Source organism: Cynara cardunculus, assembly GCF_001531365.2.
Source record: "Cynara cardunculus var. scolymus isolate 2C chromosome LG 5, CcrdV1, whole genome shotgun sequence".
Taxonomy (NCBI): domain Eukaryota; kingdom Viridiplantae; phylum Streptophyta; class Magnoliopsida; order Asterales; family Asteraceae; genus Cynara; species Cynara cardunculus.
Window position 1 is genome coordinate 35,931,811 of NC_037532.1, and position 18,806 is coordinate 35,950,616.

At 34.8% G+C, this 18,806-nt stretch overlaps 3 protein-coding genes across 6 annotated transcripts in view; 2 read left to right on the forward strand and 1 right to left on the reverse strand.

The window, feature by feature from the left end:
• Positions 1 to 1,714, forward strand: part of LOC112512473 — a 4,767-nt gene extending 3,053 nt beyond the window's left edge. Inside the window, exons 3-4 of the mRNA XM_025118452.1 lie at positions 678 to 939; positions 1,313 to 1,714. Coding sequence (XP_024974220.1) covers positions 678 to 939; positions 1,313 to 1,344 — 294 coding nt within the window. The 3' untranslated portion in view covers positions 1,345 to 1,714. The remainder of the gene's footprint in view (positions 1 to 677; positions 940 to 1,312) is intronic.
• A 1,461-nt stretch (positions 1,715 to 3,175) lies between these two features.
• LOC112512444 (uncharacterized protein YtfP) lies at positions 3,176 to 10,389 on the forward strand. Of its 4 annotated transcripts, none has more exons than XM_025118408.1 (16): positions 3,176 to 3,391; positions 3,584 to 3,709; positions 3,825 to 3,884; positions 4,914 to 5,027; positions 5,324 to 5,411; positions 5,713 to 5,858; positions 5,944 to 6,045; positions 6,375 to 6,446; positions 6,516 to 6,615; positions 6,688 to 6,770; positions 7,220 to 7,297; positions 7,373 to 7,471; positions 7,556 to 7,606; positions 8,732 to 8,788; positions 9,335 to 9,376; positions 10,144 to 10,389. In XM_025118408.1, exons 1-16 carry the CDS (start codon positions 3,251 to 3,253, stop codon positions 10,234 to 10,236), a joined length of 1,452 nt encoding a protein of 483 aa, XP_024974176.1. In that variant the 5' UTR covers positions 3,176 to 3,250; the 3' UTR covers positions 10,237 to 10,389. The 4 variants fall into 4 exon arrangements, with proteins under 4 accessions (XP_024974176.1, XP_024974178.1, XP_024974177.1 ...); XM_025118410.1 differs by having other exon boundaries at positions 10,172 to 10,389; XM_025118409.1 differs by lacking the exon at positions 8,732 to 8,788.
• A 2,592-nt stretch (positions 10,390 to 12,981) lies between these two features.
• LOC112512446 (pathogenesis-related protein 5) lies at positions 12,982 to 14,856 on the reverse strand. Its single transcript, XM_025118412.1, has 2 exons — positions 14,797 to 14,856; positions 12,982 to 13,815 (listed from the first exon to the last, which is right to left on the reverse strand). Exons 1-2 carry the CDS (start codon positions 14,849 to 14,851, stop codon positions 13,097 to 13,099), a joined length of 774 nt encoding a protein of 257 aa, XP_024974180.1. The 5' UTR covers positions 14,852 to 14,856; the 3' UTR covers positions 12,982 to 13,096.
• Between the last annotated feature and the right edge of the window lie 3,950 nt (positions 14,857 to 18,806).

Here is an 18,806-nt window from a genome sequence, read left to right on the forward strand (position 1 = left end):
ATATTAACATAAATAATGATATATTAACTAAAATATATTTAAAAAATACGTTTCCGTTTTTACAAATCATATCATTATATCGTCATTTAAAATGAGTTCAATATTATATATTTTTAGATTTAATCATACTGTTAAATATCACATACAAATTATTTTTAATACTTACACTTTATAGCCTTATAGTTACAAATTAAATAAATAACTATAAGGCTATAAAGTGTAAGTATTCAAAATAAATTCTGATATTTAATAATATAATTAAATCAAAAATTATTCAATATTGAGCTCATCTTGAAGGTATTGACGAGACGATTATAATGATATAATTTGTAAAAATATAATCATGTTTTTTAATTTATTTTAGTTAATACACGATTGTGTATGATAATATGATAAAGGGTGCAAAATAAAAAAAATGAAAAAGTAAGGATATAAAATAAATTAAATAACTAATTACAAGAGTACAAAGTGTAATCAAATTACCATATCTCAGACATTTTCATAAATCCATTTTTTTATTAGAAAAAAGGATGTGTAAATTGTGGCTATTTTGGGAATTTGCTTTAAAAGGTGGCTACAAAGCGAATTCAATTGGATGGATCGGCTATTTATGTCAATTTCCTGTGCGACTTCATCCCACTTGTTGTAATGCACACCATGTGTTTGTGAAAATGCAGACGAATGCGAAAACGGAAGGGAGGATGATCTATTACACAATTGCGGATGATGATGGGCATGTCGCTGATGAAGAACGATGGTTTGCATTCAAAGGGCATGGATTGGACGATTTGACTCGAAATTTGGAAGAACAAACAGAATTTGATGATATAATCGTGTGCTCGAGAAACCCTTTGAATGGAAAGCTTTTCCCTCTGCGTTTAGCGTTGCCACCCAACAACTCCACCATGCACGTTGTTGTTGTTCCTCCGACTTCCAAAGGTTTGAACTTTCTGAATACTTTATCACTTTAACATATACAAACTAGCTGATAGAGTTAGCTGTTGGCCGATAAGTTAGCTGATAAATAAAATGAAACTTATCATTTTGCCAAAAAAATTTAGCTGATAAACTAGTTGGAAATTGTAAAATGACCAAAAGGGGCTTTTTCAATAAGCTCAAAAAGTAAATAGCGCATTCCAGGGAAAATATATCAAAATCGAAAAAACTTGTCTTAGCTTCTATTTATTGTAATTGTTGTTTTCGTGAGTTAACGTAAAGTTTGGCTGGAAACCGTTGGGCCAATGACCCTTTTGTGTTTTCATCGGTCTTGTTGGCTAAGATACATCTGTTTTTTTTTTTTTGCATCGGTCAGCTGCAAAAGATTTCTTGCCGGTATCGACATGAAAACCAAATTACGTACCCTTGTGGAATATTTCATGGAAGCCTGACCGGACGCACTCGTGCTGAAGCATGGAAGCAAAGCAAGAGATCTTACATCAAATGGTTGGCAAATAATTTAAATAACGGCTCCATGATCATGACCATCGTGGATGATTTTTTAAGCCCAATCGATTCTTTCTGGTGGTGTTTCTATTATCAGTTGTATAAATTCAGATAAATTGTTTTGATTTATTATGGTTACCAGAAAGATAGACATCTGTTCGCGCTTGTGATTTTGATCTTGATTTTTTCATTCAACTTGATTTTTTTTTTACGTCTAAATATTTCTGTGTACATTGAACATACACTGTCTATTGGATTAATTTTTTGAAGCAATTGTCATTCAAATGCTATCGGAATAAAATATTATTTATTTTTTTACTGATTAAAGTATTTTATTGATTACTCTGGTAAAAAAAAATATTTTTGTTATTGTTTTCCAAGTTTTTCGGGTTTTTTTTTTGCCTTCACGCCCTATTTTTCAAATAACAAAGAAATCAATTAATCACCTTTTAAGCATTAAGCCAGTAATCACATAAGTAGAGTCCGTGGGTAATACGAATGTAAATGGAAGACGAAAAAGGCTTAGGGGCTGTTTGGCAGTTGCTGAATGATTGGTGCAGAATGATTAAGTGGTCAGAATGATATGATATAGTACAAAATGAAATATAATTGTTTGGTAATTGTTTACAATGAAATTAGGGCACTAAATGGTTAAGGGAGTCCCAAAATGCAAAATCATTTAGAAGATTTTAGAACCATTAAGAGGCATATTTTTTTTGCCAAATAAGATTCACCTCTTAACAATTCAGATACTGCATCTTAGTGAAACTATTAAGAGATAAATAACCAACCCCCAATTGGATTTGTTTCACATAAAAAGGACTAAGGAAATTGAGTTTTCGTATATACTTTACCCAATGAGCATCCCAACCTTCCTTACCACATGAAGTTGCGATCCTAAGTGCCCATTACCAAATTATTTTATCCACCCAAAATCATAGAAATATTGTGTTAGTGAAAATTTTCGATTTACAGTTATCGATCGTTTATACCTAATTAAGATTGTTTTTTTTTCTTTTATTTTAATGAATAATTAGAGAAATGGTGTGAAAGACTATAATGCTCTTGAATTAACGAATATTCTTATTAGAATTAGTCAAATGGGACCGAAATCGAAAGGAATTTGAAACCTTTGTCGAATCGGAACCAAYACCACTGCATTGCGCTCGAACAGTTGAGCGGCCGCCGGCCCTTTCGTGCACAGATGAGAGTCCCATTCTTGCCTCGATAAGGTAGAAAGGGCTTCTTGATAGTCTTCGGGTAGAAAGAGTGAGAGCTCACTCTTTCTTTATGGGGCCCACCCAATTTTTGACCGTCAACGTAATAAACGAACCACATGGGTGAAAAATGAAATTTGTAGTACACCACATTTTCCCGATATAAGTTTTTTTTTTTTTGATGAAAAGTAAGAGAAACGGGGGAAGACTAAAATATCTTCGAGTCAACCCTCTTAACGTACATTCTTAGTGGAGTTAGTCAGATGGACCAAAACAAAAGAATTTACAAACCACAATAACCACCGGTGTAAAAAATGAACCATAAGGGTAAAAAATGCAATTTGTAACATATCACAGGGACTAAAAATGTAGTTTACTTAAATTCCTATGACATAAAAAGGGGCTATTTTGCTAATACCATATAGTTCAGGGGTCATTAGTAACTTTTATGAAGTACAAGGGGAGTTTACGTCCAACGATAAAAGAACATGCTCGTCGTTATTTGGGGGGACGACGGCCGCCGGTACACAAGCAGTCGAGCACCGCCATTCAATCGGCAACTTTATCTTCATTACACGAAGCAAAACACCATGAAGTGCACCGTCTCTCGGTCCATTTTTCACAATCTTCTACCTCCAAATTCTCCGAGCTTCTCCAGGATTTATGTCCACTTCACATCATCTACTCGTCGTAGAAGATTCGGCACTGTCGCTTTCTCCCAATCTCCCGAGGTGAGCAATTTACTTCAAATTCTGGTACAGAAAGTTTTTACATAGTGATCGATGTGTTTGCGCCAGTTGAGAATCCCCGAACTGCACGATTTTTTGTTTAAACGGGTGGGAGTATAATTTTTCTTCCTGCAAGTGTAATTGTAAGGAAAAACGTAAGCACACTTGATTTCTGTGTTTGATTTGATGTATTAGGTTAGCGACGAGCGGATGGTGGTGGTTGGCGGTGGAGCTGCTGGAATTTATGGAGCAATCAGGGCCAAAACTTTGGCTCCCAATCTTAACGTTGTTGTGATCGAAAAAGGGAAGCCTCTAGCAAAGGTTTGTACGATTGATTTTGTTAATTGTGGCTGAAAGCATAATTTCCTGAACTTTTTTACTTCTATTTGATGTTGTTTTTTTAGCGCTTTCATCCAAAGAAATTTGTTCTTATAAGGTTAAAGTATCTGGAGGTGGTCGTTGCAACGTCACAAATGGGCATTGTGCCGATAATATGGTGAGTTTGAGAACTCTATTGCAACTTGAGCATCAGCAGGTTTGATGAGACAATGTTGGTTCATATTTTATGTAGTTTTCCTCATTATTCATCATTTGGTGGAATAAATGACCTCCACGGTTTGTCTCTAACAGAAAATGTTGATGTGGTCATTCTATGACTTATTTTTCGAATTTTATTATGATACATTTGTGGAGCTATGGGTGAGTTTGGATGTGTATAAGTACCATTTATCAGCATCGTCATCTCCAACTGGTATACTTGTGATTTGCTCAATTTTAATGAGAGTTTTGCAATTGCAACCTGAAAATATGTATGCATCTCAAAGTTTGTGGTTGTGGGGTGAAAGAAGACCCAAAGAGTACTTTGCATGTGGGGCTTGATTGTAGTTGTATGTCCTTTTCTATTTGAATTCATATTTTAGAATGAAGTAGACTATTTTATCTTATCTTTTAAGTACTACTGAATTCATGAAACATATGCTAAGGCCATCTCTGGCAACTATAAGCTAGCTTAATTTTTGAGCTTATCGAAGGAACCCCATTTGGTTAGCCATAAGCTAGCTTTTGAAAAGTTAATCCACATAGCATTTCAATAAGCTCCTTTCCATTTTTTCTCGGTTATGCCTCTTACATTTTCCTATTAATTTTTTAACATTTCCAATTTCTACATTGTAATGTATCTTTTCAGCCAGTTTTCACCAAAGTGAGTAGTTTATTAGCTAGCTTAAGAGCTAACATATAGCTTTTTAGCCAATAGCTAGCTTATCGGCTAGTTTGCCAAACATGGCCTAAGAATCCTATAAACAACAGTGGATGGTGGCAGATGTCTTAACCATGTAAATAATGGGTATCTGGTCTATTGTTTTCAGCAACTATTACAATGTTCCTGTGATTTGTGATCCTAACAAGTATGTATGTAAACGTGGCCTGCTGGTATTAATAGGCAACATGGTTTTCAACAGATATTAACACACACAAACAAATGTATATACATCATTCTCATGGTTGAATTTTAACATCGTCATAGATTTTGGCAGAACAATACCCAAGGGGTAGTCGAGAATTCAGAGGTTCATTCTTCAATGTTCATGGCCCTGGGGATACCATGTCTTGGTTTTCAGATCATGGGGTGAAATTGAAGGTAGTATCAAAGGCTGATTCAAATTCTAAACTTTTTATACTTGAACATTTTCATAGAAGTTTATATTTTCCTTCCCATACAGCAGTTCAGCAATCAGATTTTCAAACCATTGTACTTGACTTTTGTTGCAAACAAATCATCTTTCTTGTGCACATGCAAAAAGAGTATCTTTATAAGAAAAGAATTATCTTTCTGTCGAAAATCATTCGTTCTGGCAGAGTAGTGTATGATGGTTCAATAATCTGATCACTCATATAATGTATGCTCTCAACTGGATGTCACCATGTTGCCTTTAGATTGAGGAAGATGGAAGGGTCTTTCCAGTGAGCGACAATTCATCTTCAATTGTTGATTGCCTTCTAAATGAAGCAAGGCAGAGGGGAGGTATTTGTTGGTACTGGTACTTATAATATTTCTATAATTGAAGTTTGTTTCTTTGAAATTCCCCATGATCCCTGGAGGAACCACATTTTGTTGCACCGTGAGCCTCTTACTCCTAGTGCACCAATTGGTTTAGGTGAACAATTGACGCTTGTGTTGCTTAAATGCATCATTAGTTCATTATTAATTGTCCTGATCTTTTGGTCAGTATATTTGAATTCCACGATTTCACATCTTGAATCAGTCATTTAATCTTCATGGATTGTCTTTCTTATTTATATCCGACACTCGTCCTTTAAACCAGTTACACTGCAGACTGGAAAGTCTGTGACATCAGCTTCTACTTCTGCTGGTGGCAAATTTATACTCAAGATTGAGAAGCGTACGATTGATTATGTGGATTTCATTGAAGCTGATTATCTATTAATTGCTAGTGGCAGCAGTCAGCAGGTTTATTTGTTAGGCTAACTGACATATTTATCATAACTTATGATAGGAAGATTTCTCTTTCTAAGGCACAATGCTGCTATTTCAGGGTTACAATCTTGCTACTCAACTTGGCCATTCTATAATTAAACCAGTACCGAGCTTATTTACATTCAAGATTGATGATACACGGATAACAGAGTTATCTGGGGTAATGGTTTTCCCTCATAACATCTTTCCATTGTTGGTTCACTCCTCAATTACAAGAATTAGTTTTTTTTAAAGCAAGGAGAAAATTATACCACTGCCTATAGCTTATTTTAAGGGTCATTTGGTTAAATGACCTTCTGACAGGTTTTTATTTAATCCATAATCTTCTGACATGTTTTGAGAATGCCTATAAACCTGTCAGAAGGTCATGGCTTTAAAAATCATTTGTTAGGAGGCCATTTAGCTAAATAACCACTTATTTTGATTACATTAAAGATAATTTTCATCGTTTCTCCTTAAAATGGTCACAATTTGATATCTTTTACCCAGATTACGTTTCCAAAAGTTAAGGCAAGTTTAAAGCTTGAATCTTTGCAGAAGAACATTCCACAGCTTACCCAGGCATGTTTCTCTCACAAGTCTTATATGAAAGGCCAAATGCATTGTTTCTGACTTAGCTTTGGTTGTTAGGTTGGGCCGATGTTAGTCACACACTGGGGACTTAGTGGTCCAGTAATTCTTCGGTTATCTGCCTGGGGTGCTCGTGATCTCTATAGTTCAGACTATAAAGGCAAGGAACCAATTTTGTTCACTGAAACATGTTGAATTCTCATTCTCTGACTCTGGTTGCTTATTGATTCAGGAACACTTCTGGTGGATTTTTCTCCCGATCTTCATAGCGAAGATTTGAAGTCTTTGCTATCTCAACACAAAAAACAATTTCCTGTAATTTTGATTCATAAAGCTTGAAGTACCCATTAGATTTTGTTTACCATTTGTGTGCCTGCCTTCTTGTAACATCCGAGGCCAATCGTACTAGATATTGTCTGCTCTATCCACACACCTGGATTCATGGTTTTAAAACGCGTCTGATAGAGGAGGGATCTTACACTTCTCTTTCTTCTTACACTTTTTCACAAGCCGTGGGTCTTCACAGAAACAACCACTTTACTCTTTGGGGTAAAGGTCAGGTATGCATACATCCCACCCTCCCCAGACCACACCTCCGAGTGGGTTATAATGGGCTTGTTTAGTTTGCTTTCTGATTTTGGATTTAATGAATGCTCCTATTAGATTGTCATTTTATAGGAGAAATTCAGTATCTTCTCAAAATGCTTCCTTTTGTTGGAGACAATCAACATGTTGTTATATATGTGTTTCTATACATATTGCAGAAACAAAAAGTAGTTAATTCATACCCTCCGGAACTTGGGCTCATGAAGAGGTTTTGGAGATACTTGTTGAACCGCGAGGTTGTATGTCCACTTTAGTTTGAAAATGTGGTTTGTATCAGGAGTAATTCTTAACAGATACTAGTTTTTGTGTAGGGCATAGATGAAGATATCTTGTGGGCTTCCATTTCAAATAACTCCTTGATGTCTGTTGCTTCTCTGTTAAAGCAATGTTCATTTATAGTTAAAGGAAAGGTACCATTCTACTCTTCAAATTGTTGCAATTTTGTATGTTTCTAGATATATACTTGATGTTGGCAATTACGTGCATCGACTTAGGGCCAATTTAAGGACGAGTTTGTCACAGCCGGAGGTGTTCCATTGTCTGAGGTACTCCCTCCTTCCCTTCTCTCTCTCTCTCACACACACCCCACACAGGGTGTGTGTGGTATCCGGACAGGCAGGTTAGAAGAAAACAGTTCAACTTTTGGTAAACAGAATTGGACATGACATAACTTATAAAATGACCAATTTATTCCTAATTTTATAAATCATTAGAAAGTTTTCGTCAAGACAATTAAAATGACATCAAAACAAAATGCTTATGTAGCTTCAATTTTTATTTTATACATTTTCTATATTATTTTATTATTATTATTTGTGGAAATCTATCAGAAAGTTCCAGGAGATAATCGGTGACACTGTTTTATCTTTTAATCAGGAGAGTTTGTTAGTAATTTAAATTGTTTCTTTTCCCTCAAAATAAAGGCCAGTTAGTTAGTGGTATCTAGCTATAAATAATGGATGTTTCTGATTTCCTTAATTAATTTGAAAAAGAAGAGAAAAACTTATTCTCTCCTATCCATAATTATCTACTTTATTAATATTTAACAAATTACATCAATTAACCAAAATATAGAAACCGTATAAAAAATAATATGGTGAGGGCAGTAAAGTGAAAGTTTAAAGAGCATAAAATACAATAAATAAAATTTAAAGAATGAATATAATATAAAGAGGGAGGCGATTTGATGTTTTAGAAGAGAATTAAGTTTTATTTTGAAGTTATATTGATAAAATATAGGTATGTTCCCTTGTTCCATGGGGTGGGGGTGGAACACGCCTTTTCCACTTTGTTCGACTCTATTCGTGTTCCTGTTCCTATTCTTGTTTGTTCCACAAAAAATCCCAACAAACGTGGAACAAGATCTCTATTATTTCTTGTCCGGTGTACCAAGCTCACCAATAGAGATGCATAAGACCTGGACCTTCCGAGCTTGTTTTCAGTAAGAAAGAAAAGTTTGGGCTTTTCAGCCCAAGATGGACGAGTGTGAAAATAGGCCCGATCAGGCTTTATTAGGCCGGGTTTTAACCAGGCCGTGAAAAAGTTGGCCTGGTTGGGTTTAAAGGCCGGGGCTCCTAGGCTTTTTTGTGCAACTCTACACACACACAGAGTCCAGTTGCTCACTTCTATTTTCCTGCAAATTGTAACCCAAATTTTTTATTTTCACGAAGATCTCACTGAAAACAATGGAGAGCAGGATTCAATCCCATCTGTTCTTTGCTGGAGAGGTATTGTTATTTCATGAGTTTTTTTGGATCATTTATGTTTCTTGATATATAAGATTTTCTTTTCCAACGTCTAAATTAAGCAAAATTTATATAAAAAATAAGTATTAGATGAAATAGACAGCAGTACATGTTGATATGAATGAATAGCCCAAAACCGACCCAGTTCCGACCCGAAAAACCCAATTGAGCCTCGTTACTTTTTCAAAATCCCGAAAAGTGAAGCTTGAAAAAACCCAAAAATCCTACCAGGCCCATTTTCATGTAAAAGCCCTTGCTTTTGTTTTAACTTAGCAAAAACGGGTATGGAAGGCCCAGGCCCAAGCTCAAGAAGGCCCGGGCCTGGTGCATCTCGAAGTACATGTTGTAATTACCAACTGATCCATTTCCGTTAATTTCATGGGCCCTATTTCCATGGGGTAATGATTAATGGAGATGAGACCCAGAAAAGACTATCAATCTATTTGCAGCTTTTAAAAGCCTTGATCTTTTATGATTACGTGAGTTTGGGTCCATTCGTATCATCTAACGGTTAAAAATCATTTGTAGGTGCTGAATGTTGATGGGATTACAGGAGGTTTCAATTTTCAGGTAAATTCTATAATTAGATGATAAAATACATCCTCTCACCAGACAACTTGTATCATCAACCATGCAGAGGCGGATTCGGTCATAATTAGTATAATATGGCCTTTTAAGAAAAGTAACCAGAATAATATAAAATAAAAATATATTAATTATTTTGAGCAAAAGGTTAGATTACCGGCAACCCAACCGGCCTGGCAACCCTGACCAGCCTCACAATGAACGCACCCCCTAGGAACCACATATGAGGAGGCATTTCAGAGCTGACTTAGCGACTAGGGCTACCAAAGGTGTTCAAGCCCGTCTCCGGCAAGATTCGAACTTGAGTTTAGTCGGGCGTTGGCCCGGACACCCTTACAAAAAAGATTCGAACTTGAGCTTGTTGTGTGTTTGATCAAAATCGCTCTGCCCCTTTGCCAACTGAGCTACACCCCTGAGGGCAAAATAAATATAAATCAAAAAGAGTTCCATTTCATTATAAATGATATACAAGTAAGGTTTTTACAACACCCAAGTTTATTTTTTTTTTTTTTTTAAAATTAAAAGAGAGCCAAAGGGATTCAAACTTTTACAACTTGTAATGCCACATGCAATGACACTACCAGTAGGCTGCATGCCTGTAACCACTTGTGTTAACTTCAGGGTGCACATATCAAATTAAAACGGATGCACCTTCAAGACTCATAATTTTTTTTGAACTACGTTGGCGCAATAGAGCGTGGTAGCACGATCACCCCCTCCCTCCTTAAGTCCACCCTTGCTTTTTATTACAGAACGCTTGGTCAGGTGGGTACATTGCAGGAACAAGTATAGGCAAGATGGCAGCGGCATCAGCACCTGCTACTTTAAAGGAACTGGCCATGTGACACCCGGTGGAACAAGCAACATGGGTTTTCATCTGAGCGGAAAATGATCTGCATTTTTGGCTTGTAAGTTATATCAATTTTAGGACCTGTTTGTTAGCACCTTAATGAGCTTAATGAGACTCACATCTTATTCGGTCAGCTATACATGATTGTTTGGTAGTGGCTTAATAATATAGAAAGTGGCGTATTCAATAAACTTCTAGGGGGATTTTTATGCAAAAGCCAAGTTTTTTCCAAACTTGCCTCTCCCAGTTAAAAAATACGCTCATTCCATATATGAAAAAGCCCCTACAAAACAAAAACTTTCCCAATCTATTCATACAAATTTAATCCACACAGACAACTTTATCCATATAAGACTTGATAGAAAATCAACCAAACATCCCCTTTGTGTATCTTTAAAAGGAAGTCTTGAAATCACGAAACTTTACATACCTTAGATGGAAATGCCACAAAAGTGGTAAACAACACCCATTGAGATGAATATGTAGAGGAAAAAGGAATATGAAAGAAGTCATGTGGCAAGAAAATGGCACCTGTCACCGTCACGCTAGTTTCAGCTACCAGCCAAAACTGCAGCATGCAGTGCCAGGTGCCATCTTTCCTGCGACAAGACTTCTTTAGCTCCTATTTTTCTTCTTTCTTTCTTTTGAATCTCTCCATTTATATTTACACATCTTCAAAGTCGAAAGTCAACATCTCTCTCTCTCCCCCCGCCCCCCTCTCTCTCTAATTGTGGAGATATATGGAAATTGAGATATGTGTGTGTATATATATATAGAGGGTGGCCATGGATGGTTGGTCTCTAATGTTTTGAATGATTGAATCATGTTGAATGTATATGGTTGACTTTTGAGTAGGCTGACTTTTCACTTGCCTACATTGACCATGTTGTGATGGAAACAGGAAACAAAATGATTGTCACCAACTTGTCTTGATATTTTTGTTTTTTTCTCTACATTTTGTCTCTTTTTGTGGATTTATCTGTTCCACAAGTCTTCTCTTCTGAACAAAGGTTCATGACAACTATACTAGTTGCTGCAACATACCCAGTATTTTTGTCGAGCGGATTTAACTTTAAGGTGGATGAATCAAATACCCCTCAAAGTCGCCTAGACGTTTTAGTCGAATTCCACCATTTCGAGAGATTTTTCGTGTTCAGGTTGATGTCAAGGGACTTCTTTGTCTGATGTCAAGAGATTCGGTTTTTTGGTTGTATTTTCTAAAACCCTAGAGCACCCCTCAAAGTTTAACCTGTGCATCTTTCATATTAAAAAAAAAAAGGTTGCTAAAATCGGTTGAACAGGTCTATGGGACCCGTTGCCGTTGGGGCAACGGGGACCTACATGGTAGTCTAGCACGTTTCAGGTTGGTACATTTGTACAAACATACACGGGTTTAAGTATGGTAGCTACAATTTGAGGGTTACAATTCCTTTGGTGATTGAACTTTTTATAGCCACCGAGTTTTTGAGTCGGCCACCAAACAAGCGGTTGTATACCTAATTTGCCTCTCGAGGCAACACGGGCCGACTCGAGAATTGCTGGTTGCAAACCCTTTTTTGCATAAACAAGCAACTATGGTACCATTAGAATTCCTTTTTGTAATATATTGATTTATATAATGATGGTGGATATTGAGGTTATAAAATATGAGATGCCACCATAACATTAAAAAGGTTGGAGTTGAGGTGTAGTCTATCTATTTAAGTGCCACTTGCCAACAACTTAGATGTGGACATATACATTTAACTATGGTCATTAATAGCATCAAAAATTCTATATATCCAAGTTATAGAAAATGGTCTACATCCCACTTGCAATAAAATATGTAGGGTCCGAAAGGACATTAATCACCTAATAAAAGTGGAACAAGAACCATATAAAACCAGAGAATTTTAGTGTTATCTGGATTACTGGTAGAGTTTGATTTTATGGTCTTGTTTTGCATGGACAAGTTGTAATATTACAGGCTAATTGTATCAGATATTGTCTGTTTTATTCACATCTGAACTTGTGGTTTTTAAAAAACACATGATAGAGGAGGTATTCAGTCTTTTATAAGGTATTTTTTGTTCTTTTCCCTAACTGATGTGAGATCTTGCAATCCACCTTCATTGGGAGCACAGAGTCATAGTTGGCACACCAGTTCGGTTCCAAGACATGATACCATAAGTAACATTCCAGGCTAATTGTATCAGATATTGTCCGTTTTGTTCACACTTGAACTTGTGGTTTTTAAAATGCACATGATGGAGGAGGTATTCAGTCTCTTAAAGGTAATCTTTGTTCCCTTCCTCAACCTATGTGAGATCTTACAATCCAGCCTCCTTGGGAGCGTTAAGTGTAGAGTCATAGTTGGCATACCAGTTTGGTTCCAAGACCTTATACCATATATAACATTTCAGACTAACCGCATCAGATATTATCAGCTTTGTTCACACCTGAACTTGTGGCTTTAAAACGTGTATGATAGAGTAGGTATCCAGTCCCTTATAAGTCAACTTTCGTTCCCCTTTGGGATCTTACAATTAAGTGTTCTTCTAAACCCTTTTCAAATATCAAATACAGTGTTACAAATTCTTATAAATCAATCCAACGTATCATCAGTTTGATTTTAAACTATAATTTATATTGTTTCATATGTTCTGTTATTATATATGTTTCATATGTGAAACATTCTGAGAATATGTTATTCCATGCCAATTTTAAGAATGGACCTTAGAATTACACAAACATATTCCTCTAAACACGACAAGAATCATTTTATACGCCTTTTATTTTAACAACCGAAATCAGTAATTATATAACTATAAACGATATATAGAATCACGTATGTACGAGTAACTGTAAACATGATTCTATGTGGATTCGATCCCGTTGGTCCATTTTGTGTATGGACAAAATGTTATCAAATAATCATCCGAAACACAATTAACCAACGGTGACGGATTATCGTACGCATAGCTATAATAAGACGGGCATGCTTCTTTAAAAATCTTCGAATAAATACTCGGTTTGCATTTACTCGGGGTCCCGTATTCATTCCGACAACAAAATTTGTCGTTATTGAACGCCAAACAAGCGCTTTTGCAAGCCACGATTTCACCATCATCATTCAAGACCTCGAGTTCTTGTGGGCAAATATGGTTTAAATCCTTTTTGCACCCACCGATACGACATTTGAACGAGTACGGTATCGATGTTACGGAGATCGGGATATTATAGCCATCGACTAAGCTAACGTCGTAAAAATTGGGTTTATTTTTGTCGGCTTGTAAAGCGAATTGAGCCAATGTCACGGGTGGAGCCCCGATTAGCCCGTTACACTGTAGTCTTCCGCCACAGTCGCCGGTTTCACAAGCAGGGATGGTATTGGAACCAAATTTACACCCTGTTCGAGCCCATATCCGGCCCACCCAATCGGCCGGAGCTTGGACTTTCCGTTGTGCACCCGGAGGAAGGTAGAAGCCACCGTTGGCTAACACCGGGTGACCTACGTTTGCGGCGGTTGCCGGCCATACCGGATACGAACATTTGTTGCTAATGTAGAAATTGCATGCTTCCACCACCACTTTTCCTGTAAATTTCAGGTATCTAATTCAATTCTTCGACTATTCTTAAATTATTTAATTTGAAATGAAAATTTGGGCTTATAAGGAATGTGTCTATTATATTATATAAAATCAAACAGTTTTTTTTTGTTTTTATTTTCACTGATTACTGTTTAATACATCTTACCAAATCTTTCTCGTTTTATGTAAGGCAAATTGTATGAAAAGATAATGTACTTTAACTTAATTCATATTTTAGGTAACGTACTTTCAAAACTTTCATTTTGGTATATAAGATGTAAAGTAATGTAATAAGCACTTTTGAGTGTTTGGATAAACAGCTTATACCAGTGTCAAACCGGTAATAAGGAGTTTTTGAAGAAGTTAAACAATTCTAACTCATAATAAATTGATAAAGATTTTTTTGTAGAAAAACACAAGTTGTTTTAAATAAACAATCCCAAATACCCCCTTAAACGAACATTAGTAAATGAACATTGCAAATACTGATAAGTTCAAATGAGAACACCACGAGTTTTTGAAAATGTGAGAAAAACCTATATTACATGTGATATGTTTGTTCTCACGTTTTTTAAAATAATGGTGTTCTCGTTTGAACCCACCTCTTACAGAATAAAAGAAAACTGTTTCTTAAAATGAATATTTAAGGGTTGTTCGGTAATTGTTAAATGGTTTAGTGTAGAATGATTAAATGGTCAGAATGATTAAGAGACTCTCATGATATAATGCAAAATGAAATATAATTGTTCGATAATTGTTTACAATAGAATTAGGGCGCTGAATGGTTAAGGGGGGCACATGATATAAAATAATTCAAAGGGTTTTAGAACCATTAAGAGACAAACTTTTTTTTTGTCAAACAAAATTCACCCCTTAAGAATTCAGATGTTGTCTCTTAATAGAACTATTACGAAGTAAACAAACAACCTATGATATTTAACTTTTAACATATAATATAGAAATATAAAAAATGAACATAATATTACCTGAAAATATGAAGAGGAAAAAGGAGAAAAGAAGAAATGGGTTGGTTGGATTCATATTTTTGTTATGAAATAATGCTTAGATTTTTAAAATCTATTTATAGAAAGTTTTGAGTGGTGAATTGTGTTCTAAGTACTTGAAAACAAAAGGCACAAAACCTTCCATTAAAAGACAAGCAAACCCTAAACACAAAGGGATAAGGTGACTCATCCATCCTTTTTTACTAATTTTTTTTAGTTATGTTTATATATACAGGAACGAACCCAGAATTTTTTTCAAATGGTGGCATCCTTTGACTATAAGAAAAAAAAATATGGAAATAATTTCAAACAATGGCACCATTTGACTAAGAAAATGACACTAACAGGATTCGAATTTGAGTTTGTGGTGGAATAAAAGTCTTGCAAATCAACTCTACCAAATAATACTTGTTATCATTGTAGTTTTAAAATACATACGATGGCACATAACAAATTAATACGGTTGCATCTTTTACGAACCTATTTTTTTTAGCCTTCGATGGAGGAATAATACGGTGGCACGTGCTACCGTATGCACCACTATAGGAATAATACTCTGTGAATTTCGTCATTCAAGCATTGATATTGTTTATGTATGATATTCTCAAAGAGGGTTCAAGTAGTTTTACGTAGTCGATCCGCTTTTGTTATCTTTTTTAATCGATAAAATGGTTAAAATTTTAGTCGATCTGCTTTGATGTTTGGGACTGTTTGGCAGTTACTGAACGGTTTGATGCATAATGATTAAGTGGTCAAAATGATTAAGAGACCCTTAAAATATAGTGCAAAATGAAATAATTGTTTGATAATTAGTCAGAATGAAATTAGGGTGCTGAATAGTTAAAGAAAGCCCAAGATACAAATCATTCAAAAGGTTTTAAAACCATTAAGAGACATATTTTTTTTTTGTCAAACATGATTTACCTCTTAGCGATTCAGAGGCTGCCTCTTAATGGAACTATTAAGAGGTAAACACAAACAACCCCAAATAGCGTTTCAATAAACTAGCTTATAAACTATTTTTGGTCTATCCAAAACTAGCTTATAAACTACTCCAAGTAGCGTTTCAATAAACTAACTTATAAGCTACTTTTTGTTTATCCAAACATATATTTACAATAAGCTCAAAAAAAAAAAAAGTTAGCTTATATTTACCAAACATGTTTTAAAGGTGTCTTTCATCTTGCGTATATTAACATCTTGGGTGAAAATTAATGATAGCGAAAATCCGGTCCCGGGCTGGAACAGTGATTCTCATAACTGGTCTTGGTCCCGTCGAAAATACTAAGGCCCCGTTAAGGGTACTTGTAACCGGTTACGGCAACCGGTCACGGGCCGGGCCTGGCCCAAACTGGTCCTATATTAAAAAAACATTTACTTTTTATATATTTTTTTAAATTTCTTTTTGATAAGTTTTTAAAAATATTTTAATGTTATTTTAATAGACTTTAAAATATCTAATTAGATCAATCAAATACACTTAAAAAAGAACGTTTTATTATGGTTTTATAATTGATTTTCAATCAAACACACTTAACAAATATATTTTATTGTAAATTTTATAGTTTTATTTTAAGGGTACTTGTAACCGGTTTTTAATCAGCGGTCCCAATTGATCCATTTGGTGTCCTCCGTCCAGTCCTGGGCTAGGACACACACACACACACACACAAAAAAGAAGGACCCAGGGGGTCCATGCATCCCCTCAACCGATTTTTGCAAATAGTTTTTTTTTGTACCATTGTATAAAATACACACACGCTAAACTTTAAGGGGTGTTCCATGGTATTGGAATACCAGAGGCATCAACTTAAAAAAGACAGAAAATTTCCTCAAAATCAACCAAAACCCCCGAAAAGGTTTGGCGAAATCAACCAAGTAACTTAAACAAATCCCAACCAAAATTTCAAATGAAAACTCCCTCAGTGGAACTCAACTAAAAAACATCAAACTTAAGTCCAAAACGTAGTTCTGCGTTTTGCTCAAAAGATCAAATCCATTTGAAAAAAAATGTACTTTAATTCCAAAAATAGACGGAACCGACTTTTCTTTGAATCAAACCATGTTGACTTTAAAATGTAATTTTACGACCTTTAATCCACCTTAAAAATACATTCGTTCAATAAAAATCCCGAATCCACCGCTATCCATAAACATTTTGTTGTTGGAGTGGACCACACAAAATCTTTGCATATGTTGTATATGAAATGGAAACTAGACAAATAAATCATAGGGGTAGGAACAAATCACATGAGCCCACTATTCAACTTTTGACAAAAACAAGTCAAAAATCTCCCCTTTTTTAATATATATATATATATATATATATATATACTTATTTATTGACCATATTTTTAATTTTATTTATTTTAAAATTAGTGTTTATTTTTAAATTAAGATTTTAGTTTTTATTATACGTTTAATTATGAGATGAAAAAAATTTCTTTCTTTAGTATCGAAGGTAAAAATGTCATTTAGTTATTTAAAGAGTGTAAAAGCTCTATTTTTCTAAAATTATGTGCCATTTTTATTATGTACATTTATTTTGGGATAAAAGAAGTATAATTTATACTATATTATAAAACATTTGATAAAAATTCTTAAAAACGATGTTTTATGCATAAATGACTGTTTATTGATGCATATTACTTAAAAGTCAAGATTACAAGTAGAATGTGCATAAGTACATCTTATTAAAGCTCCATGTTTGAATTCGTGTAATTAACTGCATATAAACATAATCAAATAAATGATAAACATCATTTTAAATATATAAGATATAATTAAGATAATCATTAACCCTAACTCCAACCCACCACTAACCATCATCCTACCACTGTAGTCGTCACAGCTACCACCCTGCCACCTACTGCCCCACCCCCACTGCCTCACCCAACCCCCACCTATAGAGCAGGGGTGGGGCGAGGTTTGGGGTGGTGGGGCATGGTTTGGGTAGGGATGAGGCGGGGTGATAGCTGTGATGACGACAATAGTGACATGGTGATTGGTAGGGTGTGGGCGCGGTGATGGGTGCGATAATCTAAACAAAGACGATTGTTACAATTCTTTTGAGTTCATTCCAATTCCCACCAATCAAATGCATGGTCAAATTTCATTCTAATTTTTTCAAAGTCAAATTTCTTTGATGGATTTCAATTCCATCAAATTTTATTATGTGAACCAAACATCCCATAACTAATAAAATGATTCCTAAATACGTAAGAAAATTGAATACGTTCGGTTTCGATATGGTTTAATTCAACGAGTCGAAACTAATTTGTACCGAAAACCTAATAAAGCAATTATTTTAACTAATAAAATTTTAAAAGTCAAGAATAATTTGCATTTAAAAATAATTATTATTTTATTTAAAAATAATAATTATTTTATTTAAAAATAATAATTATTTTTAAATAAAATAACAAAAATATGCTATTCTTGAGAATATTAATTCTAAAAAAATAAAACAAAAACCGTGTGGAATGTATTGACCGTTTCTTTTTCCTTCTTTCTGTTTTAATTGAATAAATTACGTTTTTTCTCCTTGTAGTTTGTTGAAATTTGCTACTTTAGTCCTTTTATTTTTGAAGTTTTGATTTTCATCCACACAATTTACAATTTATCGTTCTTATGATTCACAATTCATTGTTTTTTTTTGTCTTTGTAACTTACAATTTATTGTTGTTTTCTTTCTTGTGATTTACATTTCATTATTATTTTGGTCCCTCATACTTACAGGTAGGACAGTACGAGTTTAGGGTAGCAATTTTGCACGAACTGTACCAATTACAATCGGTTGGTAATATCATATCAGATATACTAACTTGGTTGGTATATGGTATAAGAAGTCGCATAACACGGTAGTATAGTTATTTATTAGTTTTTGTATTTTTATGTTGTGGAGCAAATTACACGAAAAAATAATGTACTTTAACTTGATTCAACTTCCATTTTGGTACCTGATATTTAAGTACCCGGGTAACCGGTTGAAG